At 39.9% G+C, this 10,745-nt stretch overlaps 2 protein-coding genes and 1 long non-coding RNA gene across 3 annotated transcripts; all 3 read right to left on the reverse strand.

Annotated features, from left to right (window-relative positions):
• Nucleotides 1-811: 811 nt before the first annotated feature.
• Nucleotides 812-1,535, reverse strand: LOC122757533. Its single transcript, XR_006357592.1, has 2 exons — nt 1,215-1,535; nt 812-1,140 (listed from the first exon to the last, which is right to left on the reverse strand). It is a non-coding gene; the product is annotated as an uncharacterized LOC122757533 (long non-coding RNA).
• A 23-nt stretch (nt 1,536-1,558) lies between these two features.
• On the reverse strand, nt 1,559-3,501 carry LOC26528467. The gene is made up of 5 exons (XM_015162681.3): nt 3,201-3,501; nt 2,985-3,129; nt 2,799-2,930; nt 2,582-2,737; nt 1,559-2,440 (listed from the first exon to the last, which is right to left on the reverse strand). Exons 1-5 carry the CDS (start codon nt 3,326-3,328, stop codon nt 1,877-1,879), a joined length of 1,125 nt encoding a protein of 374 aa, XP_015018167.2. The 5' UTR covers nt 3,329-3,501; the 3' UTR covers nt 1,559-1,876.
• A 94-nt stretch (nt 3,502-3,595) lies between these two features.
• Nucleotides 3,596-5,231, reverse strand: LOC6582987. Its single transcript, XM_002008632.4, has 6 exons — nt 4,955-5,231; nt 4,742-4,886; nt 4,552-4,683; nt 4,332-4,487; nt 4,033-4,273; nt 3,596-3,974 (listed from the first exon to the last, which is right to left on the reverse strand). The coding sequence occupies exons 1-6, from the start codon at nt 5,080-5,082 to the stop codon at nt 3,646-3,648; spliced, it is 1,131 nt and encodes a 376-aa protein (XP_002008668.2). The 5' UTR covers nt 5,083-5,231; the 3' UTR covers nt 3,596-3,645.
• Nucleotides 5,232-10,745: the final 5,514 nt, after the last annotated feature.

A 10,745-nucleotide genomic window follows, 5' to 3' on the forward strand; every position in this document is an offset into this window, starting at 1 on the left:
AAATCTCTATAAAGAAGCTGGTAATAAAGAAGCTTGCACTCAGTTGAGTGACAAATTTAAAGCGTTCTGCGCTTATATATTGAAATATACATGCCTGGTATTCCATATCCCAACTGTGCATATAGTTTTGATCCATGGACACCAGTTAATGGTTAATAGTATTCTTGAAGAAAACGCACCAGAAGCTCGCTTATAAAAGCTCTCATATCCGAAAGAGCAGCAGATTAAATAATATCACGGATGTTTTTCAGAGGGAATTAGACTTATCTGATCCACTTTTGTTGTCATTGTCTTTGTCTTTAAAAAAGACAAAACTCTTCAAAATAATTAAATTTTCAAGAGAAGTGAGCGGTCTATTTGCCCTGATTGAGAGTCTGTTAATCGCGCCTCAGTAACGATAGGATGATATAAGCGGAATCAAAAATTTAAAAGGAAGACGAAGATAAACATTATCCAGACAAATAGAATATCGAAATATTTTAAAAATATTAATATTATTGACGTTAATTTTCCAAATATGTTAAATAAAAAAAAATTTAGCTGGTAATTTATTTATTTATTTATTTTATTTTTTTAATAGGGTAATAACTGGATTGTCATAAACTTTTACATTTTTGTATTATATGATGTAAGTCATCATTAATAATTTTTATCTAAAAATATTTATGTTATATATTAGTAAAAATTATGTCAAAAGCACTCATGATTGAATTATTAATTAACAAGGGGAGTTGAAGGCGAGGTCGAATCGTTTAAAAAAATTTCCGAAATTCTAATTTAGTCTACTTACGCAAAATGTCAAATTCATAGCTTTACTTTTAGAGTTTATGCCAAAATTTCGGTCTTTATTTCCTATAGTGCACTCCCTAAAAATTTGCAAAACGAGTATTTCCAATACTATAGACTTCTGCTTTGGTAGATATACACAATTTTTTGTTATTGTCACGATAGAGATAGTCCATATACAAGTAAACTTATTAAACAATTATATTCGAAAGTTTTGTCAGAAAAGAAGGAAAGAATATTTGAAATATCAGTTCCTCAAATGGTCCCACGGATCTCGTAGTCCTGCAGTATCGACTAAATATTTCTTACTTGTTTCGCAATGTAACATTGTAAAAATATCATAGAATAGCATTACTGGTAAAAAATAAATAATAATAAAATAACATATGAGTAACTCGAGTCAATATATTTAGAGTCGAAAATTTTACTTTCAAGATTCCGAATGCAGACTTCTTCACTTGCAGATATTTCAGATTAATTTCGATAATTTCTGACATTTCATTCTCTAGGATCTGGGCATTATTACTGCATCAGTGACCTTCCCATATCTACGTCAGAAACTTAATCTTCCCCAAACTATTGCTGATTGTAATTGTAGTATACAGATGAACATTGCACTAGCGTGTTCCAGTTCCTGATCTCAGAGTGCAATATAGAAAAGATAATACTATATCGCACTCTGAGCTCAGGAACTGGAAAGTCTCTTTCATCGCTAGTGCAATGTTCATCTGTATACTACAATTTCAATCAGCAGAAATTTTCTGCCTTCTTTTTTCATGTTTGCAACACGGTTTATATTTTCAACCGTTACTTCTTTTCGTATCCTCTAGCGAAAACTGCGGTAAGTCCGCATTTGTTATTAGCATCCGTTTGTTTGTCAGCTAAAAGTCTCCGTTGTTTCTGATCTCGGTGCCTACGTACCCCATTCCTACGTCCCGTTTCTCCATTGATTTTGACCTGAAATAGCATCATCGATTTAAATGTCTTCACCAGATATGCCTGGTTTAGCTTGATGCATGGTGCTTAAGTGGACGATGATCTGGTTGCCTTAATGTTCTGCTTGGTTTTTTGTCTCACGGTTTACTGCTTTCTAACCCCATGTCCATGGTTTAACTGGAGGTTTAGGCGGTCGAACTGGCGGTCGAACTGGCGGTCGAACTGGCGGTCGAACTGGCGGTTTGATTGGCGGTTTGGTTGGCGGTTGAGTTGGTGGTTGAGTTGGCGGTGGAATTGGTGGTTGAGTTGGCGGTGGAATTGGTGGTTGAGTTGGCGGTGGAATTGGGGGTTGAGTTGGCGGTGGAATTGGTGGTTGAGTTGGCGGTGGAATTGGTGGTTGAGTTGGCGGTGGAATTGGCGTTGGGGCTGGCGGCTGAACTGGAGGTTTATCGGGAGCGTTAGTTTCTTGAGGTAACGGACCTACCGTTACCTCGGGACTTTGATGAGCACAAGGTGCAACAGTAGTAACATCTTCTATGTACGTCAAGAGAATCCAATTATTGGGCGTGAATGGTCTCACTAAGATTTGCCAATAGAAAGTTAACCAATAAATAATGAGAAAGTCGTGGAAGAGAATTAATGATCCCAAAAGTGCATCATTTAGCCGCATCTCCGCGAATCGACCGCCGTTGATGGTTTGTGCGTGGTACATTACGAACTAAGAAGTGTGTATCAGATACAGGCTATATAAATATATATATAAATATATTTATATATATATATATATATAAATATATATATATAAATATATATATATATATATATATATATATATATATAATATGAATCAGCGACTTACAGCTAGTATCATAATAGTAATTGCGATTTCGAAGACTAGGTAAGAGTAATACCCAGTCCGAGGTATAGCGAAATGCACCATCAAAAAGAATATTCCAATTGCCAGAAAAACGAAGGCAATAATGAAAACTACGGCTACATCTAAAGTAAGGTCAGCCTGAGGGATACATATAATATGAGTCAATGAAAAAATTCAATATAAACAATATAATACCCACATCTCTGGGAAGAATCGAACCAAATAAAATAAATATCCAGAGCAGCACAAAGCAAATTGAAAAGAATGCAAGAACATCAATCCAAAAAACACGTGCGACTAACGCGAAGAGCGCAATAATTTGAGACTCAACCTTAAAGACGATTTTTACCATATTGAGAAATTAGGGATTGTTATCATTACTCACAATTATGATGGCCAGAACAAAGTTAAGCACGATAATGAAACGCAACGTCTCAAACAATATAAATAAACCAAATAGTAAAATTCCCACACCAAAGAATATAAAGCTGATGTAGTAGTTCATATAAAAAAAATACCTTGCGTCGATTCTGCATGAGACGGATCAATTTAAAACATAATGAGGCATTTCTTGAGACTCTTTGCAATTGGTTTTACTCACACGAGGGCTATCACCGCAATCTGCATAAGTGTCAAGGCAAGCCACACGAACAATATGCTATAGACTGTGCAAGCAAAGCGTTGGCGGGCTTTCTTGTAGTACATATAATTTTGGTACGTGGCTCTCATGACGCCATTTACTGGAGAAGAATTTAATAACTTACTAACATATGCCACAAATTTGGGGCGACAATTTACAAATCTGGTAACTAGTGTTTTTTTAAAGCAAAGCAATAACTAAAATAACAAAGCTAATTTTATTTACATCTGACATAAATATAAAATAGAACTTTGTATCCAATTCTAAACGTTGGTTACTTATATATATTGGACATTAGAAAATGATAAATATGAAAGGGCCACGGTAGAAGATTGATTAAAATCGTAGTCCGGTCGTTATTTTACTTATTTTTTTATTATTTACTTTCTCACATCAATAGTATTCGTCATTCTTGAAAAGTATCATTGGATCTGGTTGTGTTACCTGGTTTCCTCGAGTAAGCCTTGGCGTCTTTGTCCTCTGGATTTACTGTGCTTTCATCGGGCTCAAGAACATATTGTTGATCTGATTGATCTTTATCTTTTCCTCGAAAATCATATGCACGATTTTCAATGGGATCGGGATCAAACAAATTAGGCAACTTGTCTTTAACTGGGTTTGAAAACATACTCATATCATCCGCCATAAAGTCGAGGGTTATCGATATCTCAGTTGTTCCGCTCCTTACTCTCACTTTATTCTGATGGCTACTAGGGGTTATATAAACCAAATCATCTATACAAGGCGAATAGAACATTAAGGACAAGCATATTGGATAAATGAATTAACTTACCACTATAATCTTCGTTTCTTAGATCAATGAATTTGGGATTATGGTTGCTTTTCAAAGCCGCAGTACTCAGCATACCCCATAAGGGATCTGCCGCCAACCTAGCATAGACTTGCCAATACAATGTTAGCCAGTATATGATCAGAAAATCATGGAATAGGATCAGAGAACCAAGACAATAATCATGCAGTCGCATCTCCGCGAATCGGCTGCCGTTAATTGTTTGTGCATGATACATAACAAACTGAAGGATACAAATGTAAGTAGAACAGTTTGACATTCCGTTAATTCGAGCTACTTACAAACATCAAGGTTATTGTAATGGATATCTGCCAGACGAGATAGGCATATGGCTGTATGAAAGGCTCTATTAAATGCATCAACAAGAAGTAGACTCCGATCAACAAAAATAGGAACGCCACAATAAATAGCAAAGCGACATGAAGTGTGAGATCCATCTGAAGGCATTTGGTGACTATTCGCCTTACCCCTTTCGAGTGTTGATCTATGCTAAGCACTTACCTTCTGCGGCAAGAAGACGCCGATTATTGCAAAGAGAACTATGAGCACGAGGCAGATGCTGAAGTAGATGAGCATGTCCATCCAATGAGCCTGGGCGACGAGCGTGAATGAGCCAATGATTTGCAGTTCCACCTGTATCAGCAGCAGAGAAATGACCAATATATAAGGGGAATCAAATTAAGCCACATACAATCAGAATGCTTATTATGACGGCGGGTGCTGTCTTCCAACGGGCCTTCTCAAGGAACAGGAATATAGCAAAGAGTACAATGGCCAGCAGGAAGGCGACAATGCTAATATAATAGTAAAACCGGAAGGTCAGATTCATATCTAGACTGAAGTCGAGTAACAGTAAAATAAATGTAAAAATCATCTATAAAAGTCCAGCTCCAATTCGACTTACAGCATTGTGAGCAACAGCCATTGCCCCAGAGCCAGTATCAGCCATAGCCCCAGCAACAGATATGTTATTAGGGAAAACTTGCGCCGACTCCTCCTGTATGCATTGTAAGAGGAGTCCGCGTGATACATACTGAATTCGTCATCCACCCGGATCCGGACCGATCAATCCAACATCAATGCCATTCGCTATCAGTGTGAACGGAAAAATGAAAATGAAACTAAACAATGATGATGTGTAATGTGTCTAATGTGATGAAAAATGTGTGTGTAATCATATATATATATATATATATTTTTTTTCCATCTATTTTAAAGCGCCTTTAGAGTCACGGCAAACTCGATCTCGCAGCACGTTGATCTAGTTCAGCTGTGCTCACGTCGAGTACCTTCTCTTGTTGATCTCAGAGCTGCAACAGCTGCGACATTTGCCTAGGCAATCTGTTGTATGTGTTGCATTCGCATGGAGAGGACACAGACAAGCAGCTAACATGTAAAGTCAACAAAAATTAACAGCATAAGCAAAAAGTAACAAAAAAGAACAACAACAACAGCAATAGCAATGCAGCAAACTGATTTACGCTTGTTTGGCAAATTTGAGTACGTAATGTGACTAGCGTAAAAGGCACAAAACACGGCAAACTGTCAACGCCAAGTGTTAAAAATGTCAAATAAATAATGCTAGAGCAGCAGCGACAACAACAACAACAGCAACAACGGTAAAGGCAAACAAGCACACTAATGAGCTGCCTGATAAATGCAATGCAAACTTAAAACTTGAACCTCGCACGCAGCTCTCGATCTGTTGGAGCCAAAGTTTTCCATGGGGCGTATGCAAACAGCCAGAGCAGTCAACACCAGCACCACACACCACACTACACCAACCACCCACACCCCGGCCCACCGTTGCCCATTGACAGGCAATTTGCATACAAAACCGAACCAAGCCGAACCGAAGCCAAGTCGCTAAGCTAATACCAGCCAGCATGGGACACACGGGACGTATGCGCAACGCACGCACAGGTGATGAGCCGCTAAGGGTGTAGGTGCCGCTGGGAGGTGGGCGGTGGGCGGTCGGCAGTCGGCGGTGGTGCCTGACGGGCCATAGTCAACAAAAAGAAGAATCATTTAGCGACACATTTGGCATATCAAAATTGGCTGCCCGAACTGTTCAGCCGGCATTCAAAATCAGCTGCCGTGTGCGTCGTTTATTAACTCCCAAAACTGACAGCAAACGTCAGACGGCCGACAACTGACGATACAACAACTACGCACTATATACATGCATACATAAATACCTTGTATATAGTAGCTGCTATATAGTCTGTCTCGCAGGTTCAGTTTCCATCTTGCTGTCTTTAGCTGACTTGCATGCAAAATTAATTACGGGCAAAATTTGTTTACGATGCTGACGTTGACGTAGACGCTGTCGTTGGCGTTGTCGTTGTTGCTGTCGTCGTCGACGTTGCTGTTGCCGTCGCTGCCTTTGCTGAGCTTCTACCACGCGCGCTGCTCCAGCCATAAAAGTTTTACGTTTTAGCCCTAACCGAATTTAGAGCCAGGCCCAACTCAACCCAGCCCAGCCGCAGAGCCCCTGGCCAGTCCGTTTAGATATATTCTCATGGCCGTTTGCGGCGAATGCCATAAAACTTGAAGTACCGCTGACATTTTTGGTGCTGCATTGCAGTGCAGACGACGCGTTGCGGTTTCCGAACTGCACTCTTTACGATCCCCACATTTTGCGGGCCTCGCGCACTGGCTCTAGCACTGGCACTGCCACTGGCACTGCCACTGGCACTGGCACTGGCACTGGCACTGGCACTGGCACTGGCAATAGAACAATCACAGCCACCCAGTCGAAAGTGCGAAATGAAATTTTAATCAGGCGCCGTTCGTGTTTATGATTTGGCCATAAAAATTTGAAACTGTTGCGTTGCCGATATTTCATAGCTAGAGTCTCTAATGCAATTTATAGCACATTAGATGAAGGAATGAAAGTTAGCATGGTATAGAAAATCAAAGCTTTATTCTGTATTGCAATTTATACTCTCAGCAGGGTTATGAAGAATTCGATGGGGCAAAGAGACAAAGATGTATACTTGTTCTTTCTTCTATATCATGTTACTGTTTTAGTAAATCTCTCCATACATATGTATTTATAAACACAAATAATTTAATATTCCTAAACAATTCGCTTTCGATATTTCATAGCTTCTAATGCAATTTATACTACAATATATTTGCAGAGTTATAACAAATATATATATGTATACATATCTAGTATATACTCTTTTCTTTATTACTTACTATGCTAGTTTTTTTTTGTATTTTTTGTTTTTTTTTTTTTTTTTTTAATCTATCTAAAATATATCAAATCCGATGGAGAAAAATAATCCAAACATGGTATAGAAAAGAAAGCTATAAGTTAAGTAAGCTAACTAAACTACTTAATAGATCTAAGCAACACTTTGCTAATATACATTATTACATTAGCTTAATTACATTACATTATTATATCGAAATGAGTATTCCAAAGTTTAGGTCTTGCTCTGACTAGTTTTCCACAATTTGTATATGATATTTAAATTATGTACTAAATTAAATATGATTAAATAATGATAGATGAGATAAGATAAGATATTTGTGTATTTTGCGCTCTCAGTTTCATGCTATTCATATTCCATACTCTACGGCCATAAACTACAGCTTCATATTTTAATATCAATGAGCAAAATTTACTCAACTTATTTCCTTAAAATCTTGACCAAGAAATATTAGAGACTGCGACGTGATATTGCTTAGCTAACACATGCAGATAACGCCCAGAGACTACAAAGACTTGGCGCAGGTCAGGGTCGCGCTCTGGCTAAATAAACAAAAATCCGCCTCGCTTCAGAGTTCAAGACAAAAGAACAACGCATGCCAACAACTAGTTGTTTGGGCCAGACGCATGCAAATATTTATAGAGAGAGGCCACACCGATGCTGTGTGGCGACGGAGGTGGACGGCAGCAAGTGCGGCGATAAGGACCACACCGAGCAGTTGATAAGGCAGAGACACTAGTGTGTCATAGTCGAGGAGGTGAGCAGATAAACCGAATATGAGCAAGTTCAAAGAGCCGACAGCGTCACAGCATCAAACAAAGTGAGCAACAAATTAGAGGCAGCAACTAGAAGAAATTCCCCTGGATTAGGCAAGTTGTGTCGTCGATGCCGTCAACGCTTGCGTCATCAAATTTGTAGCTGGTTATCAACAGCAGACGACGACGGCGGCTGATAACACGCAGAATGAAATACAAAGAGCTGAAGCTGTAGCTGTAGCTGTAGCTGAAGCTGTAGCTGTAGCTGTAGCTGTAGCTGTAGTTATAGCTGTGGCCAGCACATTCCACAGAGCACTGTGTGAGTCATCTGACACGATTGGAACGTGACCTGGCCACTTTGGTCACTTTCCCTAATCGCTTAGTTTTTCCTGCAGCGCATTTTCATTTTGTGTCCTTATCAATTTTACGACTTCCTTTGGCTTGCACTCTCTCTCTCTCTCTCTCTCTCTCTCTCTCAGAGCTCTGCCGGACCACCGGCTAGCTGCAATTAGCCTGATTTTCGAATGTTCTGAGCGTAGCCCGTGACTCGCTTTGGTATCTAAATCGCAGTTAATTGATATTTATTGCTGCAACACGTTTTAAGAACTCTTCTTTGGAATTCTCTCGAAACTACATTTCGTTTTGCCCAATCTCAGTTTAGTTGGCCATGGGAATTATGGAAAATTCTTTGACCTGAAATTTTATGGTTAAATAGAATCCAAATGAGTCAGGCTAAGATTTTATATAGAGTTATAAACCACTTACAAATCGCTTGGTTAAGACTTTCTCCCCCTCCATGAACCAATTTGCTTATTAATAAAAATTTTTACTCCCACTTCAAATATTTCTAAAGATAACAAGGTCATAAAAAATGCAACTGCAAGAAGCACAAGGAGTACCCACAGCCCACTCCATTTCAGTATTCGTCAGCTGTCCAGAGCTCGCAGTCAGGGACTATCATATTTCCGAATACATTCATGCTGAAATAACCATGAGGAAGCAGTTTTTTAGTAACTTAGAAGCACTCAAGAGGTTTCCCTCGAAGGGCACAAAAAGTATAAAAATAAATAAGAACATGCTCAGGATGTATCGAAAATTAACAATCGATGTTGCCTTGATTTATGAATGAGTTCGGCTGTCAGGACATTTTCCACGGCATGATGCGCCAGTTTTCCGGGGAGCCGAGCAGGAGAATTATGATTGTGTGTATATCTGTGTGTCGTAGGACTACTTAAAAGTAAATAAATAATACAGGAAATTACATTCTTGTTTGCCAAGGAAATGTGTTGGCATGAGTCGTCTAAAAAAAAAAAAACCGAGACATGATATGTCACGGACAGGCTACTGTTGGGTAAATAGAGGCCAAAAGGTAAGCAAACCTTAGCATGATAATGAATTGTGGAACTGAAAGGCTATTCATATCAGTGAAAGTGAACAGAAATAGCATAAGATGTTGAATGAGAGGCAGATAAACTAAATATATCAAGAGAGCCAGTCATTGATACTTGAATCAACCTGCCTGGCACGCTGAGGACTCCCCTTCTGCGCCACAGGAACAGCAGCTCTATCAACTTGAGCGAGGCTGCGTCTCTAATTTATGGCCATCTAGCAATATGAGTCCTGCCAAGCAGCAGGCATAATTCCACGTATCAACGAATAGAGTTTTATTGGACGGCACAGTGTGCGCCTGTTGCGTTGGAGTTGAAGTTGCTTGAAAATTCTGAGAACAGATTGAGGACCATAATTATGTTCACGCTTGCCATTTGCTGGCCTAGCTGAGCTGCCTGTCACTTGCAAAAAAGCAAAAGCAAACACACACCAGGCCGGCCAGACAGACGTTCGCAAAATGCGCATTGAGCCGAACAATAGCCTAGAGCTGGAAGCTGAGCTGAGAGAGATGAGACAATGCGAATAAGTGGGATGCCTAGTTGCCGCTACCTGCGTCATAGCACGCCGTTGTCCTTGCTCGTTGTCATCCATTTGCCAGTTACCAAAAATCCAGTCTCTGTCAGTGTCAATCCTGCCCAATTCTCTAATGCTGACAAATCAGCAGGCTGGGCCGAAATTTATGAATAGGCGTAGGCAGAGCCTCAGTTTCTTTGGCCCGGAATGTGGCCTGCGTCTGCCACTGATCGCTTCATTATGGAGCAGAACATGTCAATTTACTTAGGCCCGGCCAAAGTGTTGCAACTGCTCACTTCCTGTGCACAAGGACAATCACAAGAACAATGGACAGATCCATCAATGGAACGCAACTCGGATAAATCAATTTGTCTGCTGAATGTCGAGGCATATAAGAAAATATTTGTATTATTGCTCCAAAGTCACAAAGTCGAAGACGGCTTAAAATTTTAAATTGAATGGCCCGAGCATGTAATTTAGATTGATGTCCTTTTCAGGATACGGCCCCAAGGGCAAGCGAAAGTGTCTGGAAAATGAAGCGACAAATTTGCGTCCTTCGAGTCCTTCGTGGAACTTTACCTTCGCCTCCTCTCCTTTTTTTTGTTTCTTAATTTTATGACTAGTTCGTGACCTAAACTATGAGGACCTCGAAGTAGTCGTCATGGCAATGGCCGTAGGTTCAGCATCCGCAGTCCGCTCGTCCTTAAGACTGCTCAAGCAAACCTAACCTGTTACGCCCGCCGCATGTGGGCATTAACTTGGCTAATGCGCGACTGCCACGCTCGCTGGCCCCACGAATTTTGGCTGCAGGTAA

The sequence above is a fragment of the Drosophila mojavensis genome, unplaced genomic scaffold, assembly GCF_018153725.1.
Source record: "Drosophila mojavensis isolate 15081-1352.22 unplaced genomic scaffold, ASM1815372v1 contig_74, whole genome shotgun sequence".
NCBI lineage: Eukaryota > Metazoa > Arthropoda > Insecta > Diptera > Drosophilidae > Drosophila > Drosophila mojavensis.

Coding starts and splice junctions, on each gene's coding strand:
- LOC6582987 (XM_002008632.4), bottom strand. CDS start 5,082: ATGTATCACGCGGACTCCTCTTACAATGCATACAGGAGGAGTCGGCGC. Junction 4,274..4,331: donor TTACAATAACCTTGATGTTT/GTAAGTAGCTCG, acceptor TGTATCCTTCAG/TTTGTTATGTATCATGCACA. Junction 3,975..4,032: donor AAGAAACGAAGATTATAGTG/GTAAGTTAATTC, acceptor CGCCTTGTATAG/ATGATTTGGTTTATATAACC.
- LOC26528467 (XM_015162681.3), bottom strand. CDS start 3,328: ATGAGAGCCACGTACCAAAATTATATGTACTACAAGAAAGCCCGCCAA. Junction 3,130..3,200: donor ATTGCGGTGATAGCCCTCGT/GTGAGTAAAACC, acceptor CGTCTCATGCAG/AATCGACGCAAGGTATTTTT. Junction 2,441..2,581: donor TTACTATTATGATACTAGCT/GTAAGTCGCTGA, acceptor CACACTTCTTAG/TTCGTAATGTACCACGCACA.